Source organism: Drosophila hydei, unplaced genomic scaffold (genome assembly GCF_003285905.1).
Source record: "Drosophila hydei strain 15085-1641.00,03,60 unplaced genomic scaffold, DhydRS2 tig00008144-arrow-arrow-pilon, whole genome shotgun sequence".
NCBI classification, from domain to species: Eukaryota; Metazoa; Arthropoda; class Insecta; order Diptera; family Drosophilidae; genus Drosophila; species Drosophila hydei.
In genome coordinates this window covers 1743558-1766587 of record NW_022045849.1, presented here as the reverse complement: position 1 = coordinate 1766587, position 23030 = coordinate 1743558, and the positions used below count along the sequence as shown (strand labels likewise).

General features: G+C 45.8%; 5 protein-coding genes across 6 annotated transcripts; 2 read left to right on the top strand and 3 right to left on the bottom strand.

Moving 5' to 3' along the window:
• Positions 1 to 157: 157 nt before the first annotated feature.
• On the bottom strand, positions 158 to 1177 carry LOC111593231. Its single transcript, XM_023305882.2, has 2 exons — positions 994 to 1177; positions 158 to 933 (listed from the first exon to the last, which is right to left on the bottom strand). Exons 1-2 carry the CDS (start codon positions 1012 to 1014, stop codon positions 481 to 483), a joined length of 474 nt encoding a protein of 157 aa, XP_023161650.1. The 5' UTR covers positions 1015 to 1177; the 3' UTR covers positions 158 to 480.
• Positions 1178 to 1556: 379 nt separating this feature from the next.
• LOC111593230 (hydroxysteroid dehydrogenase-like protein 2) lies at positions 1557 to 2964 on the bottom strand. The gene is made up of 2 exons (XM_023305881.2): positions 2924 to 2964; positions 1557 to 2874 (listed from the first exon to the last, which is right to left on the bottom strand). The coding sequence occupies exon 2, from the start codon at positions 2834 to 2836 to the stop codon at positions 1613 to 1615; it is 1224 nt and encodes a 407-aa protein (XP_023161649.2). The 5' UTR covers positions 2837 to 2874; positions 2924 to 2964; the 3' UTR covers positions 1557 to 1612.
• Positions 2965 to 3218: 254 nt separating this feature from the next.
• Positions 3219 to 4656, top strand: LOC111593225 (vacuolar protein sorting-associated protein 72 homolog). Its single transcript, XM_023305876.2, has 4 exons — positions 3219 to 3457; positions 3517 to 3649; positions 3701 to 4004; positions 4066 to 4656. Exons 1-4 carry the CDS (start codon positions 3327 to 3329, stop codon positions 4551 to 4553), a joined length of 1056 nt encoding a protein of 351 aa, XP_023161644.2. The 5' UTR covers positions 3219 to 3326; the 3' UTR covers positions 4554 to 4656.
• A 118-nt stretch (positions 4657 to 4774) lies between these two features.
• LOC111593238 (protein unc-80 homolog) lies at positions 4775 to 22941 on the bottom strand. Of its 2 annotated transcripts, none has more exons than XM_030225799.1 (31): positions 22889 to 22941; positions 21070 to 21285; positions 19911 to 19937; positions 19625 to 19645; positions 19415 to 19556; positions 17240 to 17430; positions 16880 to 17179; positions 16692 to 16826; positions 16301 to 16638; positions 16045 to 16244; positions 15801 to 15982; positions 15488 to 15600; positions 15311 to 15328; positions 14743 to 14887; positions 14263 to 14686; positions 14009 to 14206; positions 12982 to 13324; positions 12811 to 12919; positions 12133 to 12750; positions 11340 to 12072; positions 11102 to 11239; positions 10747 to 11045; positions 10507 to 10682; positions 9883 to 10456; positions 9268 to 9822; positions 8905 to 9208; positions 7892 to 8841; positions 6188 to 7657; positions 5964 to 6132; positions 5255 to 5904; positions 4775 to 5198 (listed from the first exon to the last, which is right to left on the bottom strand). In XM_030225799.1, exons 2-31 carry the CDS (start codon positions 21274 to 21276, stop codon positions 4968 to 4970), a joined length of 9960 nt encoding a protein of 3319 aa, XP_030081659.1. In that variant the 5' UTR covers positions 21277 to 21285; positions 22889 to 22941; the 3' UTR covers positions 4775 to 4967. The 2 variants fall into 2 exon arrangements, with proteins under 2 accessions (XP_030081659.1, XP_030081660.1); XM_030225800.1 differs by having other exon boundaries at positions 4968 to 5198; positions 12814 to 12919; positions 12982 to 13267; positions 14743 to 14878.
• Positions 17655 to 18975, top strand: LOC111603505 (ficolin-1-like). Its single transcript, XM_023321114.2, has 3 exons — positions 17655 to 17790; positions 17852 to 18735; positions 18801 to 18975. Exons 1-3 carry the CDS (start codon positions 17725 to 17727, stop codon positions 18913 to 18915), a joined length of 1065 nt encoding a protein of 354 aa, XP_023176882.2. The 5' UTR covers positions 17655 to 17724; the 3' UTR covers positions 18916 to 18975.
• Positions 22942 to 23030: the final 89 nt, after the last annotated feature.

Genomic DNA, 23030 nt, shown 5'->3' with positions numbered 1-23030 from the left:
CAGCTGATTCATACGATAATATATCAATGACTTTTAAATGTATTTTGTGAAAACGCAGGAGGAATGATTAGTAACGGATAACAATTATTTCAGTGCTAGAATATACATATATACATATTAGATTAGATAGTTATTATTAAAAACAAGCGAATTATTCTTTTCGTATATTTGGGAACGTGTAAATGTACATTCAAAGGAATTTACGTAACTAAACATAACTGTAAGAATACATTGGTGAGGAACGCTTAAAAATCAGATAATATTTAATTATGCTATGATAGCAAACCGTCTCACGGATTTGTTGCTAATGAATGTGACTAATGTGTTTTGGTGGACAAAGAATTCGCTGGGCTCTAATTGGGGCTGAGGCTGAGGCAGAGTGCGGTTTATATAAACATTTCAATTTGCTTACAATTAATATTATTAAGGCATAAGGCAGCACCTGTGGTTTGGCATTGGTCAGCGAGCAATGCACATCGACTACTTGGGTATTCTTTGCATTTTTGCCAAAATTGCGTTTCGAAAGTCCTTGAAGTCGCTGCTCGATTCAATTTCTTTGCAACATTCGCCTTGAATACAATTAAGACCGCTTTTTATGTCGGAATCCTGTCCGCTGAGCATCCGCCGCTTCAGATCGCATTCGAGACGATTGGATAAGCCCAGATCGAGCAATTCGTTGATATGATCTAATGTGAGTATGCGCTGCTCCTCCATCAGGAATTCGGCGCACTTCTCATAGAGATCCAGGTACTGTTCCGTTTCGCCTTTGTCGCCCGCTCGTTGCGTCTCTAGATAGCGGCGTAGTAGCTTCGCAGCAGGCGGATCTAGTAGCGTGTGATGTGTACTATTTGTGAGCGTGTAAATGCGACGCACTTCTTCAACGCTCATGTCTGTGCAGCCGCAAAAGCATTTGATCAGCTGCACCGTTTTTCTCTACGAATATTGAATTAATATTGAATTTGTTTACTATAGCAGCGCGCCAATGGAACATACCTTATATGATGACGAAGCCATGACAAATATGTGTAATATATATTTATATATAAATATATCTATCTATATAAATATTAAACTATGTTATGCAGCCCCATTGACTCCTACCAGCTACTGGCCGGCCAGCTATAAAAAGTAAGGACGGTAAGTCGAACCAAAAAGTATGATGAATTCATATGTCCGGTGTTAAAATAGGGATGGTATAGCTGTGTGCTATCGATTGCATTCGAGTACTCTAATAGATACTTATTGATACTTATTACAGTGGTACTCTGCGAAATAATATTTTCAATTTTTTTTTTAATATTTTGTCAACAGTAATACTGTCTAGGAATTCATTGTGCTTAGGCAACATACTGATTTTATTCACGCAGAACTTTTGAATTTCTGTTAGATCGATGGTTATCGGTAGTGCGCTCTGCTCAAATCAAGTGAAATCACTCAATACAAATGCATATTTTTTGCAAGCTATCATTTGTAAATAATAATTTATAAAAAGTAACAATCGATACTTGAACTTGAACTTGTGCGCAAGTACATCAAATTTAGAAATACAAATCCAGACGAGGACTAGTTGTAAATGTGTTGAAGTCTTTATTTATAAATTGAAGCTTATGATCTATAACTTGGACTTGAGCGCCTTCATCAGTTTCTCTAATTTGAGAGCCTTCTGAAAATCGCCGCTAATTTTTAGCTTTCCGGACATGTAGGCTGGTGCCGCTTTCAATTTGCCCGAGAACATGTCAAAGAAGTTACTCGAGTTCATGGATAGTGTTGCGTCTGGAGCAGCTGGCGGGGCGCCAGTGCCACAGGCACCCGAACCGTTTTTCAGGTCCAGAAACCAGGTGCCCTGCTTATCGCCACTGATATTGAACTGGTAGACGGCCTGCGTCTTGCTGACGATCTCAGCAGATAGCAGAGATTCAATTTTCTTAAAAAGTTGTGGTATTTTATCATCGCCAGTGCCAGATTCAGAAGTAGTAGCTGAAGCTGGGGACGCATCCTTAGCCTCCACGAAAAAGTCGACCATCAGGCTATCGGCATTTTCACGAACACATGCATAGTCCGTTAAATCCTTGATACCTACAGATTCGAGCACCTCATCGTCAATGAAGAACTCGCCGCTGAACTGTTTGGGTTCCCGGCACAGTATAGCATATGCCGCATCAGCCATAATGTCTGGCTTGCGGGACCAACTGGCGCTATCGGGACCAGTTAGCATCTCGATGGCAGCCGTGTGGATGGCCGTACGAGGCCAAAGTGCATTTACGGCTATGCCGCGATCTTGAAACTCTGCCGCCATGCCCAACACACACATGGACATGCCGTACTTGGCCATTGTGTAGGCGACATGCGGCCCAAACCATTTTGCCTTCATGCTAAGCGGTGGCGAGATGTTTAAGATATGAGCATGATTGCTCTTCTGTAGGTAGGGCAGACACTCTTTAGAAACTAGGAATGTGCCACGCGTGTTTATGCTGTGCATCAGATCATAGCGTTTCATATCCGTGTCAGGTGTGTTGGTCAATGAAATGGCACTGGCATTGTTCACGACGATATCGATGCCACCGAATTTGGCCACCGCTTCCTGGATGGCGGTGCGCACCTGTTGCTCATCGCGCACATCTACAATACAGGGATGCGCTCGTCCGCCAGCCTTTTCGATCTCATCGGCGGCTGTATAAATTGTGCCTGGCAACTTGGGATGCGGCTCTGCTGTCTTAGCAGCTACCACAATATTGGCACCATCGCGAGCTGCCTTTAATGCAATTGCCTTGCCAATGCCCCTGGATGCGCCAGTGATGAACAAAGTGCGTCCTGCCAATTTTCCAGTATTAATCATTGTGTGGTCCAAAGTTTAAACCGCTCGCTATAAAGAGTCTGAACAATCTGAATTAAAAACTGTTTAAATCGCGGCCAATCAACATACAAGAGAAAGTCCAAAGTGCAATAAGATCGACGAGACGTCATAGAGAGTAGAGTCAAAAGGTTCGGCATATGGCAACTTTGAATGCGCTTTCATTGAAGAAATATTCGTGATAATGCAACATATAGATTCATATACTGTTTATTTAATATTTCAGACAATACGCAACATATGAATGATATTCAATCATCAATAAATATTTGATTTGTATTTATATTGTATTTAAATTTAGTAGAAAAATGTTGATCGCGTTGCCATATCGCCGTTTTGTGTGAATGGCATTCGAGTGGCAGCGAGTGACATTCACGCAGTGAATACTGCTAGTAAGAAGCAGAAACGCATCAAATGTGTTGTTTACAATTAAAAAGTTTGAGTAAAGTAAAATAATTAAATTTATTATTAACAAATGGCTGCCGAGCGCTCGCGTCGTCAAAATGCGGGCAATAAAATAGCTAAGTTGCTCGACGAGGAGGAGGATGAATTCTACAAAACGTCATATGGTGGCTTTCAGGACGAAGAAGACGACAAGGAATATGTGTAAGTACTTTAATATTGGATTACTCAAAAATAAATTTAAAAATATTTCATGGTTAAAGTCAAAAAGACGAGGAAGAGGATGTTGTGGATTCAGATTTCAGCATAGACGAACAGGATGAGCCCGTATCCGATCAAGAGGAGGCGCCTGACAAGAAACGTAAACGCGGAGGAGTCAACACAAAAGCCTATAAAGCAAGTACAAATATAATATATATTTACATATAATATTAATTTCTTAATTAGGAGCCAGCAAAGCCGCTTGTCAAGAAGGAAACTAAAGCTGGCACCACTCTACACAAAAAACGTGGAGCTGGCGGCGTGGTCAAACGTAGAGTGCGTCCGCGTTTTACCGTCCTAGACTCCGGGCGGAAGTCCATACGTACATCCACGGCCATTAAAACTCAGGCGACAAAGATACGACTTAAAGAACTAGACGATGCACGCAAGCGTAAAAAGAAGAAGGTGCGCGTAGAGGACTATATGCCCACTCAGGAAGAATTACTCGCGGAGGCGAAGCTAACAGAGGAGGAGAATATTAAATCTTTGGGTTTGTTAACAAATCAATGCTAATTGCATACCGCTCTAACTGTACTTCTATATGTTTTCAGAGAAATTCCAAAAAATGGAACTCGAAAAGAAGAAGACTCGGCCCACTAAGAGAGTTTTCATTGGACCAACCATTCGCTATCATTCATTGACCATGCCCGTCATTCGTAACATGCCCACACGCGCAGCCCAACCGAATGATTCGACTGGCCGGTGCGAGCGCACGTTTGTAACCTTCGAAAATGATTTCAATGATAAGGCTTTCAATGCGATTTTTCGTCCGAAACGAGCACCAAAGCACTCAAGTGGCATTTGCCCAATTACTCGATTGCCGGCACGGTACTTTGATCCCGTCACTCAACAGCCATACTATAGCATTCAGGCGTTTAAGATATTACGCGAAGCCTACTACATGCAGCTGGAGCAGCAAAGCAACAACAGTAGTAACATCAGTGAACAGCCCGAGTTGGCCAAATGGATGGAGTGGCGTAAGTTAGTCAAAGAGAATCGCCAAAAGGCCGCCACAGCAGCCAAAAGTATCGATAGTTAGTCGGCTGTAGATTCAATTATCTTCGAAGCTATATCTTCAATTGAAATTTTTATAATGTTAAAAAGAATTCATTATTCATTCTTCTATACTAACTCGATTATCATAATTGCGCTCTTAATTTTAAGTCATTTTCAATATAGTACTTCCTAAAAGAAAAGTTCAAATGGTTTCGAACGGCTACCAATTTAATTTATTCAATTCCTAATTGAACTACAAAAACATATAAAATCTCGGCACACAATGGAACAACAACTAATCTTAAGTATATGTATCTAAAAAACTTAACAAAGAACTTTGTTAATTTGTCAGCTAATTTAGTATGTATTAAATATGTTAAGGCTAGCTAAGTAAAATTAAGTTTTTGTATTGAGGCTGTCCCTAAAGCTCGTAGGCTCGGTCGCCGTTCTGTGATTGTTAAATAAGTGTGTCCTCGTCCTGACCTTCGAATACCATCAGTAGGGAGTGCTGCGAAGGCGAACGACCTAAGGTCAGCCCGCCCAGAGAGCCGTCCGGCGAAAGCAGACCGGTCTGCAGACTATTGTTATCCCGATAACCCGATGTGGATGATGTTTGTGAGACCGAGTCCCACGATATTTCGCCAATGGCTTTCGTCTGCTGCTCCTGCTCTTGAGAGAGTGAGGTGACCTATCGGAGACAAGGATTATTTTCTGCAGAGCGAGAGAAATATTTCTATTGCTTACGATGCTGGGCGGTTCCATTGGAGTTAGGCGACTGCGCTTTAGTCGGAAAGTTTTGCGACTGGCCGCCTTGGAACGTTGCAGGCGCGAACGTGTATGATCGCCAGAACTATCCTCTGCTGGGCTTTCTGGTGACAAAGGCGTCGTTGAGGTCTCCCCAGAGGAGTGTCGAAATTCCACGGATGAAACAAATCGTAATTTGGGTGGCTGCACCTTAAAGGGCGCCTGTTGCAGTGACTGCGAGTGCGATAGCTGAGAAGCAATGCCAGGTGGCAGGGCCGAGCTGCCACTCGGTCCGCTGCCCACTGGCTGACCCACTAGAGTGGGCGCAGAGCCAGCAGCGCCTTCACCGCTCTGACTCTCACTAGTTGTAGTATGTGGATCGCGACCTGTGGAGCTGCTAGACAGAGATTCACGTGGTGGATGCAGCGTTTGCTGGGAGAGCGTATCACTGGGCGTGCATATACCGCCAGAGCCACTGCGCGAATCAATGGGCACAGCAGAGACATGCGAGTGGGTCGCCTGGCCGGTGGTGGTGCCCGTGAATATGGATATTAGCGATGGTCGCTGCTGTGACTTGTGGGCATCTGCAGCGCTGGTAGCTGCCGCTGCATCACTTTTCTTCTGCTCGGAGCTCTCGCGATCTGTAGAGACTGTCGCAATGAAAACATTGATTAATGAATGGAAGAGCTTTAGTTGGGGGCAAGTTTACCATAACGCTTGTCTTCCAGCTCATCCCGTAGATCGCGCAGCTCGCGTGCCAACTCGAGCAGCAGCGCGCCCTTCGACTTAAGTCCACCCTGAGGTGGGGTGCCGCGTAGGCGCTCCCTAATGATGAACTGCATGTGCCGCTCGTGGTCACCAATGGGTGGCTGGGAGATCTGAAAGGCATTGATCAATCAGTCAACTGAAAACAGAACAAGCAGCTGTCCGTACCTTGTGCAGGATGAAGGGTAAGAGGACAATGTAGAGCGGCGTGCGATGCGTGACAACAAATTCCATAAAGCTCCATAGATCTGGAGCTGCTTCGTTGCGCCTGCCCAGGTCTCGCATGACGCGCACTATACGCGGCCATTCGCTAGACAAACGATTCTCAAAGCAAATGCACACAATGCGCAATGCAAGGAAAGCCGCTTGATATAGTGAGCCCGAGATGCGAGCCGGACGTTTGGCATCTCGGCTGCCCGTAAAGGTTAGGGAGCCCGCACGTAAATCTCCCGTAACTCGATTGATCTGTGAAACGGCTTGGCCGGTGCGGCCAGCGGGCGGACTCATGGCATTTAGCACGGCGGTTAGCAGAAATGAGACGTCGCTCATCTTCAGCTCGCCCACATCGGAGACGCCGCGTCCGGAGCAGACCTTCAAGCACAGTGGCATTATCAGATGCATTAGAAATCCTTCGGCCTTTTCCTGCGTGGCGAATTCGGCGCTGCCGCCGCAAATTTGCACAAGCGAGAAACAGTCAACGGGGCTAACCACTTGTAGGGCCACCAAACGCACCACAGTCGAGCAGAAAAAGGCCGGTGGATTCTGAGACATGAGCGCTGCACCTGCACTGGACACGCCCTCCGGTATGCCACCGCTGCCCGGCTCATTCACAATCAGATTCTGAACGGTAGATATGAGGGTCTTCATCTGCTGCCAGTGAAGCACATACGGATGTCGTATAATTGTCTCATGTATGCCCTTGAGCAGTCCGGCGGCTGCCTCCCAATCCGTATTGCGGCGTATGGATGGCTTCTTGGATATCTTAAGGAACACCTTGTCGATGCGACGCAGCACTGTTACTAGAGCATTACGCAGCGTATCATTTGACCATTCGGCCCGTGGCAGCACCGATTGCATATAGCGCTGTAATCCACGACAGGCCATGGACTCGGGATCGTAGGGTGAGACCTTAAGCAGTGAGTGGGCAATGTCTGCCAAACGAATATGACACTTGGCATCCAGCACCTCAGTGGGCTTGCTGTCATTTGCCGGCAACTTCTTGGCCAGCTCGAAGAGACGTGTCGTCGACTTGGTTAGGAAATCGGCAACAACGGAGAGTAGGACGTCTCTAGGACGTCGGTATTCAGTGCGTATCATCTCCGAGTCTTCGGCAGAGTCCATCATGTTCTTGGTGCGTGGATCTGTGGCATACTTCGTGTGCGACTCTTCCTCAAAGTCCATGCCGGGTGAGCAGGGTGGGCCGCGACTGCAATTGCGCTGCGACGAACCTTTGTGCTCCGGACTGTTGCGATAGGGCCCATTGTAGCTCTTGGCCAAGCCCTCGCAATTGTGCACCATGGTGCGTATGGCCACAGCCAATTGGAGTATGATATCTCTCTCGGATTTTCCCTGCAATGGAATGTAGCTGGGCGATTGGATCTGCTGCAGATAACAGGGTAGAATAGCTTCCAGGATAATCTGTTGGGAATGCATCAAATTGGATTTAATCAAGACTGTCTGACAAGGAGATCAGCTACTAGCTACAAGTGATCTTTAGCTATAGAAGTGGTCTAATAGAGGGTGACTGACTAGTTTATAGGTGGTGATTATAGTTGCTTAATATGGACAAGATATGCTTATCTTTTGGTTTAGCTCCACAAAGAGATGGCTGAAAGACGTTAAGGAAAATATGATTTTGTGGGTCATGCTTACCAGCATTTGATAGCCTCGCGTGCTTTCCGCTGAATAGGAGACAACCATTACACATAAAGTGATGCAGTCGAGTACAGTTACATCGTCGTCCTCGTCGTGATAGCAGAAATCAATGGCCTTTAATGGCTTTGGCTCTTTGACCAGTTCGGCTATGTTGAGCGGATCTGGTGAGGGATCTTCGAGGCTGAGCAGCAAATTGAAGAGGCAACTGGATTGCACCTTATGCGCCTCGCCATAGGTGCCATCCTCATCCGTGTCCAGTATGGCCGAAACAGAGCCAAACATTTGGAGTATAAAGGGCTTGCGATTCAGCAGATAGAACTGCTTCACGGCGTATTCGATAGTCGTAGTGATTAGCTTGTTGGTCTGATGGAGCGAATACACCTGCAGTAGTGTGGGCATGATCATAAAATAGCCATTCGTCGAGAAGATATTCTTGAAATTGAAAGCCGCATTGATGAAAGTGGCCATCACATAGCGCATTATGCATGAATCCTCCGCATGCAATATGGAGGCGCCGGACAGCACATTCAGGAAGAGTTGAATGTCTGCCGAGTAGGCGAAATTTCCGGCCATGGCCTCGAACATGCGTGCGATCAGACGCACCCACATGAACTTATGCAGCACATCCAAGCCGAGCAGCACCTTGCCATATTCCCCACCATGATGCAGGTCGAGGTCCACTTCGAGCGCTTTGCGCGGAAACGATGGCAGCTTCATGAGCTCCTCGTGCAAAAACACAACACGCTGCACAACCATGTCCACGTTTTTCAATATGGCCCAAGTCAAATGGACTTTGCCAATTTCAACAAATTTCTTTGTCAACTCCTGTTTCTGTAGCGCAAGAAAGGATTCCTCCGGACGCATCAGCGTCAGACGCACCTCCGGATACTGCGAGCGCTTGAAGAAGTACAAGTCTCGTATATACCAATTTGGATTGAGTATTTTGTCTGAAAGAGGAGAAAGATTAGGCTAAAGTCTTCTGGAAATTCTCAGTTGGGTAGTCTACTTACTGCTCTTGTAGTCCACCAGACAATAGTGCGTAATGCTCTTTTCATCAATGGGATAATAGTCTAAGGCCTCCTTCAGCAGCTGGCAGAAGAGCGTATCCTCCTGGACGGGAAACTGTGAGGGTATATTGTAGTCGTCATCTGCCGGCCCATGCACCACAATCTTTTTGGCAGCGGGCACATTCGCGGTAAGCAGAATCGAGGCATCGCACTGCTCCTTGCGCAATATTTGCTTTAGATCCTTGAACATGATGCCATGCACCGAGTGCACCACCATCCATAAAACCGATAAAGCCGAACCCACCAGCTGCAAAGACAAGGAATTAGATGTATATATATACACCATTCACTTTAGCTTCAGTCTACCTCCTGCTTGAGCTCATTGGAGGAGCGCACATAGAACATGATGTAGCCAATGATGGAGTTGTACAGAGCAAAGGCAGCTTGTTGCGGCAGGCGAGGCACAAAACGTATCAAATGTCGCAATAGCTTGAACATCTGATCCTGTCGGTCTCGAGTCAAACGTTCGAATACATAGCGCAAGAATAGGGCGGACTCTTCGACCAGGCACACCCAGATAACCTGGTAGGCCACCTCATAGACAGCATTGCCGTCAGATCCAATGGCTGCATCGTCCAGGCAACCCACAATCTGCATTACCGAGGAGCATAGCACCGATGGGAAGAGCGAGTGGGCATGATGCAGATGCGAGGAGGCGCGTGTGCCATCCAAATCCTCTTCGATTTCATGATCCTCATGCTCCATGCCCGGCTCATGAGAAGCCTGCTGGCTAATGGGTATCATGGTGATGAGAAAACTATGCCGTTCCGCGCGCTGCTTGTCGCGCTGCTGACGCAGAGCATTCCGAATAGCCTCCGTTTGCTGCATCTTGCGGCTCTTGGTGGCGGTGACCAGGGAGCGCTAAAGGATTCAGTTAAGTAGGCATTGTCACTGGAAGGATTACATCTGACATCCACTTACATGTCTGTCCTGGTTTAGGGTCATGTCCATGTCTTTGGTTTGCTGCACTGGCATCCAGGGCGGGTCCACAACGGGCAAACTCTCGATGCCAATTTTGGGCGAGGGCAATGTGAACTCAATGCCACCCGGTGGCACCTTAAACGTAGCATCGTGTGCATTCTCCTCCATGCGTGGCCAGACGTGGAAGCGACACTTCCACAGCACCAAGTAGCGCTGAATCGCTCCAATACGTATATCCGGATTCTTGTGCTTCAGCGCTCGCTGCATAATGTCAAAGGCGAAATTTTGCGCCTTCACCGAGCCCATGAGGAAGACGGCTGCACTCGAGGTGGCCGTATCATGATTCGTTTCCAGCAGCAGCTCCCAGGCAGCGGGCATGGCCTCGATGACGAGCTCCTCGCTGAGCACCACTGCGCCCTTTAGCATGGTGGTCAGTGGAAAGTGAAACAGATTGCGTATGTGGATGCGTATGAACTTCAAGATGGGCAGCTCCTCCTGCAGCTTCTTTTCCTTCTCCTGCCGAAAGCTACGCGCCAGCTTCTCGGCCATCTCAATGTCCGGATCATCGCTAATGCTATTTAAGCTTCGTCTTAAAAATGTTTCTTCAATAGCTAAGCAACTTACCGATCCTTGCGGGACAGGCTATCCTTGCGCTTGGATGGAGATGTTTGTGTCGAGCTCTGCTCCGATACTTTGCGCGTTGAACGTGGTCGTGCCGAGGGCTTTGACGAGCTTATGACTGTGGGCTCCACAGTGGGATGATCCGCGTCAAAAGTAAAACCAAATTCTTCGCCATAAACCTGACAAAGCAAAATGCGAATTTGAGTGTGGAACGAGATTTGAGAGCATTGATAAGGCGCCTACCTTTCGGGTAGCCTTTATGAGCCTCGTGCAGGAGCGCATGTGACGCTTGTAGCAGAAGGGATGACAGTAGCCCTTATGGGTGCAGTAGTAATTGTAGCTGGTAAGCAAATCGATGACGGCCTTCAGCCAGGGCATATTCTTGGCAGTGTCGTCATTTTCATTGGAGTCCGTCGGCGATTCTGGCTGCTGGTCGTCGCTGAGTATGCCCGGGGACTCCTCGCCGCCACTAATGACGCCCTGCTCGGAGGTATCGCTGCGATCCGAGAGCGAGGACACTTTGCGTCTCGATTGCATGTTAACTGGTAAAAAGAACATAATGAAGAGAAAGTTTTCTGATCACAGTCGAAACACTCACAGTCTGTTTCGATCTCTTTGCTGTCCTTGGTATTGCGACGTAGCTTGAGCGAACGTCGTTTAAAGGAGCCTCCCGTTGTGGTTGCTGTGCCACGGCGCAGCAGGAATGGACGAACAGCCGAGGCAGTGGGACGTCGAGCTGATAATGAAAGAAGTGATTAGGTAACGCCTATAGTTCGTATATCATCTGAACGAATCTTAATCGATCCCTCAGTTATCGATAACAGTTCTACGCGCACCTTCCTCGCCCTCCTTTGTTAATGTCGTGTTGCTGCTGTTCTCCGACTCGTTGTCCGGTTCGTGAAGCACAAAAGAGATTTTGCGCTCAGTTTGGCCAGCGCCGTCGTTGCCCGCTGCTATGGATTGTAGGCTCTGGGCTGAGGTCTGCGAGTGGCCCATGGAGCTGAGTGCCATGGACCAGCGTCGATTGGCCTCACGGTACACCTTCTCCCAGGGTGCGGGTCGGTCGCGATGCAGCATCTTTGAAGTCTTTGGCAACGTGATGTAAGTGTCTCGCAGAAAGGCCGTAATCTCGAAGAGCAGCACACAGGCAATTAGCTTGAGGGCGTGAGGGCAATCATTGCCATGTGGATTCACTGAGGACTCGTCCAGGAAATCTTCCTCCTCATCCTGCTGCAGCAGCTCCCGCTGCTTCTCCGGATCGGTGAGACTGGCATTCAGCGCTTCGAACTGCAAACGTTCGGTGAAGAGCAACTCCTCGAGTCGTGCGCCCACCATCTCGGCCCATTGATGAAACATTTTACCAGCGGCGCGCAGCAGAATATGTGTGCGCCGAGCGCTGGTTTGGCTGACTTGCTGCTTCATCTGGGCGGGATTGATATTGGCACCGGAAGCGCGATAGCCGCCCACGTTCTGTTTCATCCAAATGGGCCACTGGCCCTTGTTGCACAGATGCACAAAGTGCGCGCACTCCAGCAAAAATGTGGCACGCGTCACCAGTGGTGCTTGGGGCTGTAACAGAGCAGAGCTTGAGTTGAGGCGGGATTAGTGGGACTTAGAGTGTGTGCCTACCAAATCCAAGACGGCTGCAATCAGCTGAGGATCAGGGAAGCAGCCCGGTGCACAGGTCTCCAGCAGAAAGGATAGCCGAAGCATGCCCACACGAACCGGTTCGGTGGGCACCAGCTTGCGTTCCTTGAGTATGACCACTTCGGATTCGCGTGGTCCATCGCACATGTCGGAGGAGCTGCGTCGACTGTAGTCCGCTGTCTCTTCGATGCCGCCCACCTTCTTCTTGCCCTTCACAATGCCGCCGAAACGGTTCAGACGTCGCTCAACGCGTCGCTTGGCACGCTGTATGGAGCGACCGATGCCATCGCTCGAACGACCTCGTTGGATCTTGAGCGAGGCGTGTCGCATGAATGTCGATGTTATCTCTGGATTTAGCGAACCAATTTCCAGATCAATCGATGATGCCTCTTTGGGCGTGCCGCGAAACCAGCGCACCAAGCCGCTGAGCCGTCCCAGCGAATTGCGTTCCGAGCTGGACGTCGAATCGGAGAGCAGCGCCCGTTCACTGTGCCGCGGCGTCAGAGTGGGTCGCACGCCAGTGGTGCGACGTCGAAAGTTACTCAATGGCGACTGACTGGTCTTGTAGTGCTCATCGCACGGCTCCGTCTCCAGCAGGCTCTGCAAAGGGAAGACCAAAACGGCTCAGCCTAATGTTGTGGGCTAGCATTGAAGACTCACCACGGCGCAGGCAGAGGAGGTGCTGCGTTTCTTCAGCAGCAATCGACGCTGCGAACGATTGTCATCACTTTGCACCACCACCTGCATGGTATTCGCTTGGGGTATATGTCTGCCAAGGTCGAAGACAAAGTCAAAGTTACACTGATTTCACAGAGCTGTGGGTGGCTTTACCTGATGACCCGTGTCGTCTGCGGCGTCGGCCCCTTCTTGTGTGGTCGCGGCGTCACAGCCAATATGCCGCTGAGTGCAACCAGACGAAAGGGTCCGCCATGTGCGCCCTTCACATACGTCACCAGCTGTCGAATATCGCCATAGAGTGCCACGTTCTCCGGCAGCTTGAGGTCCTTGCTGGCCTCCACAAATCGACTGACGAGCTGTTTGAATATGGCGCCAACCACTTGGCCCTCGGCTCCGCCGCTGATGCCGCCGCTAAAATTGCTGGAATAGCCGCCCTGACCTGGTACACCGCCAAGATCGGTGTTAACATTTTTATACCCACTCTGACGTTTATGAGCTATATGCATCATCATCATATATACATACATACATACATATATATACAACGTACGAGTATATTGGAGGAGGTCAGAGGCAACAAATGGGGCGGGAGGGAGGTTTACAACTCAAAAGCATTAGCAAAAATTGTTGCATGCACAAACCACACACAGAGCAATAGATAGTTAGACATATATAGATAGAGAGAGAGTTACAGAGTTCCACAAATAATAAAATATAAACATTGCAGTCGGATGCAACCGACTGCGCAATACTCGTCCATAGAATAGAATAATTGATGATGTTATTGGACCTGCATATAACATATAAAGCAAGCATAGCTTGAATATATATAGAACATATCAAGATCATAGATCATAACAGACCCTTCATCTGCCAATATACCCTGTAAAACGTAGAGTTTATCTGCCACTGGACATGTCTCCTCAGCGCTTAGCTACATATAATCGTATACTAAGTACGCCTCGTTTAGGTATGTATCGAGATAGCAGACAAATATGCACCAATATGCCCCATTTTGCTATACGAACGAGTATGCCGAGTAAAGTAGCAACAATTTTGGGTTGAAAAATAAAAAGAAAACATTTGCAATCGGGAATTTGGTGCGACATCAATCAATTGAATCCAAGGCCAAAGCTGAGTTAGTAACTAGGCATAGCTGGATGGGGTAGACCCGACTTACTCAGCGGGGACAGCAGGGAGCTGGGATCCACGCAGAAGGCGAGAAATGCATGGAAATAGTCTATGAGCTCCGGCAACGGCGATGTCTTGACCATCTCCTGCAGATGACGCTTGGTGCGCTGTCCGGCTTGGCGCAGCATGCGCGATATTATCTTCTGGCACTGATTGCGCAAAAAGTCAGCGGGCGGACCTCGAACACCTGCAAGTGTTTCAGTCTCATTCTGTCTCATTCTCCACTTCATCCCAGCCACTCACCATCATTGCAGCCATGTGGACAGCCGAGCACCTGCAGTGCACGCCGTGTTATGCCCATCGATATCTCGTGTGGATGCTCGCCCAGCTTCAAGACGCCCATCTCGATGAGCAGCTCGCAAATGTTCAGGCCCGCCTCTAGCACGCGCAGCGAGCAGACTTGCGAGGGATCTCGCTTGAATACGCTGCTCACAGCCAGCAGCACGATTTCGTAGTCGATGCCGCCGTCGCGTGTGATATAGAAGGAGGAGCCCGGTGCCTCGGACTCGTCCACACCCGTGTAATCTATGTGGGAGTCCGTGTGAGAGCGCAGCATGGGTCCACGATAGCGTGCGGTGCTGCTGCCACCACCGGCGCTGCCATTGCCACCAGCTCCAACGATGCTGCCGCCATTGCTTAGAGCATCCAATTGCGAGTCAATGGAGCCCTGCTTAAAGTAAAGTCGATTAATCAACTATATAAATATATAAATATCCGATTTACCTGTCGCTTCATATAGTCCGGCGAGGGCGTGGGCGTATGCTCAGTGACTGTAATAATGGGATTACGCGGATAGAAGGCTGTGCCACGTGGACAAGTCGTCTGTGGCGGCCTGGCGGCCTTTGGCGGCTCTACGTATCTGTAAAATCTGGCATATTATAGAGCATATGCGAGAGTCGTAGGTGCATGGCATTAGTGAAAACAAACGGCGTGCAAAAAAGTAGGCGTAAAAGCGGACGGATAAAAGGCTCATGGTAAATTTAACATGCACTTTGTCATGAGCACAAAGTAAGCAATTCCGAATTAGCGGATTTTCAGCCAAAAGATGAGTAACTAAATTTACAATGAGCCTTGAGCAATAAGCCTTAATTTAGCAAGCAGGAGGCTGGCTATAGATAACAGAGCAAAGTTTGTGGGGAGTTTCAGGTGTTCAGGCAAACATGTAGGTGAAAAGGCATTAGCCAAAGGGAAAGAGGTAAAGATTGTCTAGTATAAAGATGTAGTATATGGATATAGACACAGTTGAAAGTAGGTTAATAGATATAGAACCAAGCTGTAGACCAAAACTCACCCGCTATCAAGCAGACAGCTGGTTGTTCAGTTCATAAAAGATAGTAAGGTTGATATCATTTATACATACAGTTAACATAAATGAAGTTATTAACAATAGAGTTGAATTTTTAGCTGTGTGTCTGGGCCTAATTGAGTTTGGTAGAGTTCATGGTGGTGACCTGGCCAATAGGCTTACCTTAAGCTGGGCATGGACTTGCCCTTGATTAGATTGCTAGCTGGCTCTCGAGTGATCATTGAGGCGGAACGTGACAGTTTCTTCTCGCCAGTGTCCAGGCTGCGATGATATTCCTGAATAGAGAAGTATTAAAATCAGTTATTAATTGAGTCGACTTAGTAGATGCGCTAACAGAGTTAACTTTGGTAACAGCACGGAAAAAACACAGCTTTCGCTAACACGTGGGAGTTAACTAGAAATCTAAGCAGGTGTGCTAGTTGAGGATGGTGGGGGTATTGCTATAAAATTAGTTAGCTTTTAGCTTTCGGCTTACTGCATGTTGCAGTGGATTCTTGCCATTGGCAGAGTTTGTATCGAGCCCTACTTTTTCCAAGTTCTTTTCCGATTTCGAGAACATTTTCGTTTCGACAAATGCCCTCAGATCGGCCATTTTGACGCGCTTCTTCTTCTCGCTGCCCCGTCGCTCCGAGCTGCTGGGCATGCTCGGGGTTTCTTCTGAAAGATTGGGTTACGCTTAGAGCACTTTGGATTCTAGCTATGCCTCATGGTCAGCTTACCCACTGCACTGGCCGTCACTGTGGCAGCTGGCTCTGGTATTTCAATGTAATCCTTGACTACCGAGCTGCCTGGACTGTCGCGACTGTTGCTGCCCGGTCCCTGGTACAGTGAGATCTCGATTTGTGGTATGGGCAGTGAGTTGGAACGCTTACGCGGCTGATTCAAGGTGATGGATGCCTCCTCGCCGATTTCACTGAGTCTGCCAAGGGAAGAAAGCTTAGTCTCAATATGACAAGCTGATCAGCTGCCACTCACCTGTTGTACAGGTACTGCAAGCTCCAGAAGATGCCCTCCTCCTGCCAATGTGAGATGAATAGACAGCGCAGCACGGCCACATCCAAGAAGGTCGCTGCCGAGACATCCACTTTGCTGCCCTCCGACTTATCCGTATCCGATTCTTTTTCAATCGAGGCGCTACGTTTCTCCTTCATGGAGGCGCCACGCGTCAGTTCTTGCTGATCGAACTCAAATTTGGTTGAAGGCTTCTCCTTGTCCCTAGAGTTCATCGACTGGTGGCTGCCACGACGACTCTGCGATTGCTGCTGCTGCTGCTGCTGTTGCTGCTGTTGCTGCTGCAGCAAGCTGGCATCAGCCTAAGAATCAAAAGAGCTTAAGAAGTTGAAGTTATATCAATTAAGTTTCTCACCGTGAAGAAGGAGTTGTCCATGAGCTGCGGTGCAGAGGGCAAGCGAAAGATGACCACGCGCTCGTCCTCTACACTCGATGCTTCTTCGGGTATGGTCTCGGGAAAGAACTCCTTGGGCGAGGACACCCACGAGCCCTAGGTAAAATAATGTTAAGTTAACTCGAATATAATGCTGTCTCTAATTCTACCTCCTCATCCTGTTGGCCATAGTCGCTAAGGCCGCTCTGTGGCGAGTCTGCCTTGGGCGACATGGCGTCAGGTCCCAGCGAGTGCTTGCGACCCTGAAACACATCCGTCGAGCCCTTCGGCGTGGGGGCGCACAACAAATTGCGTGCCTTCGGCTTGACGGGCGCCGTAAAGCAAGGAGCACCCGGTGCCCGATTGTCCCACATGCCCTGCCACAGCTTAATGCCATTCTCCAGGCGAATGTTTTGAAAATCCGATTCCTTCAAATGATGTATGATGGGCGCAAACAGATACACAAAAAGCTGCAAATTATGATCAAGTTAGATCTGTATATATATTACTATATATAGCTTAGATCTTACTGTAATCGTGGGCACTGAGAACAGATACTGATCCATAGCCTTGGCCTTGGGCTCCGCAGCATCGGCCAGGCCCAGCTCATCGCCGCCCTCATCGTCGGCGCACTCCTCGGCGGCATAAAGTAATATCCATTGCATTGTGTATAGCAATTTCGTCTCGACGGGCCCAATTGCCTGCATGTCCTTAACGCGACCTAAAAATGATCATTAAATATTATTGTCAAAGAGAAGCTAAGGAGCTTCGCCTTTAGGCAGTTAGAGGATTCTTCAATGGGCAACAGTAAACATGATCAACCCCGTGAACTAGTTAAGAGCTAACTACTTTAACTAATTTGAAACGATATAAATAATCAATACGGTTTCAGTTCCACCTTGATATTTCTATCTAATGTCATTAGAGGCACCGTAAATCCAACGAAAATTGGCTTCTCTCAGTTGCAGTTCATTTTCAGCTTTAAAGGCGAACAGTTCTCGAGAACTTTTGTGAAATGAATTTCTTGTTAATTTTTGCCATTTTGACAACATTTATGACAGCCGTCAGGGCTCAGTGCGTGGTAATTAGAGTGTGAGCTAATCTGAGAAATAAACTATTATATGATTTCACACGCATTCCAGAATTTAGGGCGGGTGCAATATGAATGGCAGGTACAGCAGGACATCAGGATGAAGCTGGAGAGGAAAGTCATGGATCTGCAAATGCTTCTGAATCAGCAGCCGCAAAACAACGAAATTTCCGAACTTGAACAATCGATCGAGTCTCTAAAGAATCAACCGTGTAAGCCGGTTAGCAACAAGGATCCAAATTATTTGGTTCTACAGAATCAATTGACGGAGCTGCAGCTGAACGTGGAGAGCTTACGAAGCTTGGTCTTCCTTACACATCAAAATTTCATCGCTGTTGAAAATGGTTATAAGCAGTGCTTTAATCAACTGTCATTGCCAGTTCCTTCACCGGCTTGCATTTCGACCACTGCGGCCCCGGTAATTGAGGAGGAAACATCAACGAGCTGTGCTCCGCTGGGCTTTTATACGGGCATCAGGAAAATTTCTTTGCCTGGAGCTGCACCTTTTCGCGTTTTATGCGATTCTCAGATAGCAGGACCCGGCTGGCTTGTCATACAGCGCAGATACGACGGCTCAGTAGATTTTTATAGGAACTGGTCTGAATACCGAAATGGTTTTGGGCAACTGGAGGGAGAGTTCTTCCTGGGACTGGACTATATCTATCGCTTGACCAACTATCAACGCCACGAGCTGTACATCTATGTACAGGGCTTCAACAATGAACGCTTCTGGGCGCGCTACGATAACTTTTATATAGGTCCCGAGAGCGAAAAATATAGGATTAAAAGTCTGGGCAGATGGCAAGGCACTGAAGACCGAATGACCGCACATCTGAACGTGGACTTTTCGACCTACGATCGAGAGAGTCGCCACAGCAAGCTTTCGGCAAAATATCATGGCGGCTATTGGTACTTTAAAGGCTTGAATTTGGGAAGGTAACTAGCTCATTAATACAACTTTATAATGCTACAATACTATGAGTAATTTTCTTTATTTCTAGCAACCTTAATGGCAGATACTTTTCGAGTGATATTGAAGATATCGAAGGATTACACTGGCTCAAAATTACATCTAATAAAATATCCACAATGCTGATTCGTCCAGTGGGTCGTTGAGAATATACAAAAATAATTCTATATTACATAATTTGCTGTTTGCAATAATAAAATTACCAAGCGAAATATGAATTGTAGTTGTAATTGTTTTGTTTTGTTTAATTGGTTAATATTGCTTAGATTGAATTTAAAGAAAATGTTTAGAATTGATTCGATATTTAGTCAATCTTAATTGAATCTCTATAGCTTTCATTAACAGCTCCAGAAAGAGCTTAAAAGAGATTTGAAGGCTTTAAAGTCTAATAGTGATGCAATTAGATGAGTAAAAGTGGCTGATGGAAGCATGCTATATACCCTTTTATATAAGCTATCAATCTGTAGAGCACTGAATGCTACACAGCCTTCGCTACTCGTAGTTGCATATTCAAAGCTTAAAAAGTCTTTACTTAAATTAAAAATATATTAACACGTCTTCTGTAGAATAGCTTTCAAACAAATACCAAATATATTAGGCCAATATACCCTGGCCAAACTGCATGCGTAGAGTATTATAACTTACAGTAAAGCAGAGCTGCGCAGGCGTGCATGACATGCGGCAGGGCGCCCTGTAGCAGACGCCAACGTGGTATGGCGCCCAGGGCCTTGGTCAAAGGTGGCGAAAGTCCAAATTGAATGTTCTGTACGAGAACCTTCTCGAAGGACTGTCAAATGTAAAAGATCGAAACAGAAGTTAATTGCTGCAGCTGTTATTCAAACAATTTATACGCACCTTGCATGCTTCTTTGGATTCCTGAGACGAAGTCGAGTCGAGCAAAAAGATAATGCATAAATATATATATATAAAGATTTGTCAAGTTGTGTATATAGATTGAGGTTAAATAAGATTTCTATACAAATCAATGCAAATTGAGCTCAGAGCATGCAGAACGAACAGAAGAGAAAAATGTGGAAAGAATAAGTTATATTTCATAAGAGTTAGATTAGCGCAATTAGTTATAGATATATGTTAGTAGTAGTAGTAGTTGTTATGTACATTTATAACATTTATAACTTACATGGTGTCCCGGTGCGTGTTGACAAAACTACATTCAGATTTAGACAAGTTGCGAGAGATTTTACAATGTTCATTTGTACAAATTGTTGTTTGTTTGTTTTTGTTTTTGTTAAAAGCATAATAATTGTTGTTGCAATTGTTGTTGTTGTTTTATTGTTGTGTGTTTTGTGGTTAGAGCGTGTTAGTAGAAAAGAAATTGAAAAAGTCGTATGCAAAAATGTATGAAAACAAACAAAGGTCAAACATCAAATTCATATTATCAAGTTTCGAATTTGGAGTAGAAAACTAAACAAAAAAATAGTGTATAAATCATAATTACATGTTTATATATATATATGCATATATATAGATATGTCTTGTATATGTCAGAGGTAAGACGTTCAATCGATTGTGCCAATGGGTACAGTAATATATAGTCCATCCTTACAAAACCAAAAAAAAAAACAAAAATCACACGCATAGCGAATTTACAGCACAATTGCATTATAATCAATCAGTCAATCAATCGATCAATCATCAATCCAATTTATTGTTTATACCCCTGCAGCTGGTATATGAATCTACTCTAGACTACTCTAGACTACTCTCACATATGATCTCGATTTTATCTTACTTTTTATTTAGTTATTCAAATATGTGCGAAATTCTCAGGTTCTATATAGAATCATTATTATTATAGAATATTATATATATAATATTGTTGATTATATTGTTGATTTACTGAGATATTAATTAAAGCTTGTGTCATGTTTCCTATATATATATAATAATAAACTTGCGTTGAGTTTTCCTATTTAAAGTTGTTCAACTTCTTGAACTTCTTTAGATTAAACATTTATTAGATTAAAAATACTAAATACTATTAGTTCTCTAAACAAGATTCGTAACACCATATCACTACTTTATTAAAGTGCTCTACAAATAGCTTTTCTCAACATTTTCGGAGTCAACTGCCAGGGTATATCAGCTTTGGCCAGGCCAAAGATAATTTAGAGACTTTTTTCATTTAGACTTTTGACTTTTAATTAGTTTGTTAGTTTCCAAGCTTAGTAGTAGGCACCTTTGGTAGGGTTTTGTGTTTTGTTAGCCAAGTTTTTAGTTCTCTTTTGCTTTCATATGATTTTTTCAGTTGCTTTTCCCTTTTTGGCTGACACACTTACCATGCAGCTGGCCTCATGCAGCTTGCCCAGGCGCGGCCGGATGAAGGGCGCTATTTGGCGCCACAGGAACGTTTGGACGGAGACGGGCAGGCCGAGGTCCTGCAGGCCATCGTCCTGGTCAATGTCAAAGTCATCGTTGTTATTGTTCGGCGTCGAACTGTTGTTGTTCGCCTGCAGATTGTTGTTGTTTGTCGCATTGGTCACCATCGTGGCCAGCTGCAAGGACAGACTCGAGTTAATCACATGCAACTGTTGAGCAACGTCAGCTCATTCAAGCAAAGCAAAGTAGAGCGAGCTAGTCGACTGTGATTGCGTGACTGACTGGAAAATACCCTGCCTACGGCTGTGAGCTGAAATTTTGATCGAATATGATGTTCATACTCGTTTACTCAGTCTAAAGAAATTACTGCTGAATATTGAGCTGCATGTCTTCAGCTCTTAAATTTATTGAATTGCGTATGCAAATAGATTTTTATTGATATTCAAACAGTATATCGAGAAAAATAATATATTATATTTGAGCATAAACGAGGACTGTGTAAACAATTTGCATTAAAAATGAATTTTCTAAAAATATTATATAGAGTGGCCAGACAAGAGTGATGCTATTTTGAACAGCTTTGGCTTAGCAGTTGTTTTAGTTGTAGAGCAAGCAAAGCTGCTAACATTTTCAATAATCTTTGGCATTTAATCATGAATGAATTTTATATGTATAAAACGAAGTACACGTACGTGAGTTTCTTCAGTCGTCATCTTGACTTCAGTGCTTACTCACAGCGAAAGAATTTGAAGCATGATTATACCTTTTTTGCATTTTAAGCCAACATATAGAAGGAGCTCGATTAGAATTCTAGTAAATATAGCTGTCATAGCAACTAGTATTGAAGCAAGCCCAGACAAGTTGATACTCAAACGACCTTCTGATTCCTACAATTGAAATGTTTATAATTCTAATATAGAATCAAAATGTAAATAATATTTCAAACTGATTTGGGCACATAGCAATTTCTTTTGTTATCACTTTTGCTTGAGCTATAGAGTCAAAGTTTATATTTCTAGCTATGGCCAGCTAGAAGCAGGATCAGCAATATATATGGCCCGTGCAGTCCCTTCTGCCGCCAATATACCCCATCACATCTTCACACATCTGCAGTGGCTTGGAAGGCATACAAATGAGGTGGGGTGAGGCACGGGTAGCATGCCATGGCATTTGCATGCAACAAGTATTTGCGTGCGCAGGCTCAACAAGAGTCAGTCGGCGTCTAGGTCAGTGCCAAAACAGATTTCTACAGCACACACACACTCATTCGCACACCCCTGCCCATGCCCTGCTCATCGCAACAGCGGCCAGCTGTGCTCTTTGAAGGCTGCGCAGAACGCAGACTCCGCAGCTTCGCGTCGTCCGAGTTATAGATACAGAATTGAAATTTCATTTTGGTATACATGCAAATAAATTTTTCAGTGCAGACGAAATTTTCACACACATTTTTCTTGCCCAACCGCTGCTCACTTATATAACAATTTTTGCTTTATGCGCTGGCAATTGTCAAACAATTTGACAATTTGACACGCACTCAAATCAAACGCTTAATTTCGATGTTTATTTCCAGCAATTTGCGTGAATTGCGACCGCACCCAAAGGATAAATAGCTCCAGCAAAGGGTTTGGCAGCGCCAACTCAACTCGCACTAGCGCCAATTGGCAGCTAAATTTACTTAGCTCGACTTTCTTTGTTGAACTTGAACGGCTGCGATAGGCATTAACTTTTACTTTTCCATTTTAATGGCAAAAAAATTTAGGGTTTTTGCTGGTTTTTTACCTAGATTTGCGCGTTGCCAGCTTTCGATAAAGTTGACGGCTGTAGCGTTCGGATGCAACTGGGACAAAGCGTCGCCTCGTTAACAGGACGAGCTATTCACATCGTCGTCATGTCCTTCTCGTTGCTCGTCGTTGCCAGCGAC

Bases quoted from the DNA above. Each gene is read 5' to 3' on its own strand.
- LOC111593231 (XM_023305882.2), bottom strand. From the start codon at position 1,014: ATGGCTTCGTCATCATATAAG. The intron at 934-993 runs GTATGTTCCATT...CAATATTCGTAG, and splicing joins TGGCTTCGTCATCATATAAG to AGAAAAACGGTGCAGCTGAT.
- LOC111593230 (XM_023305881.2), bottom strand. From the start codon at position 2,836: ATGATTAATACTGGAAAATTGGCAGGACGCACTTTGTTCATCACTGGC.
- LOC111593225 (XM_023305876.2), top strand. From the start codon at position 3,327: ATGGCTGCCGAGCGCTCGCGTCGTCAAAATGCGGGCAATAAAATAGCT. The intron at 3,458-3,516 runs GTAAGTACTTTA...TCATGGTTAAAG, and splicing joins GAAGACGACAAGGAATATGT to TCAAAAAGACGAGGAAGAGG. The intron at 3,650-3,700 runs GCAAGTACAAAT...TTTCTTAATTAG, and splicing joins TCAACACAAAAGCCTATAAA to GAGCCAGCAAAGCCGCTTGT.
- LOC111603505 (XM_023321114.2), top strand. From the start codon at position 17,725: ATGAATTTCTTGTTAATTTTTGCCATTTTGACAACATTTATGACAGCC. The intron at 17,791-17,851 runs GTAATTAGAGTG...CACGCATTCCAG, and splicing joins CCGTCAGGGCTCAGTGCGTG to AATTTAGGGCGGGTGCAATA. The intron at 18,736-18,800 runs GTAACTAGCTCA...CTTTATTTCTAG, and splicing joins AAAGGCTTGAATTTGGGAAG to CAACCTTAATGGCAGATACT.
- LOC111593238 (XM_030225799.1), bottom strand. From the start codon at position 21,276: ATGGTGACCAATGCGACAAACAACAACAATCTGCAGGCGAACAACAAC. The intron at 11,046-11,101 runs GTGAGTGTTTCG...TCTTTTTACCAG, and splicing joins CAAAGAGATCGAAACAGACT to TTAACATGCAATCGAGACGC. The intron at 5,905-5,963 runs GTAAACTTGCCC...TCATTGCGACAG, and splicing joins GCTGGAAGACAAGCGTTATG to TCTCTACAGATCGCGAGAGC.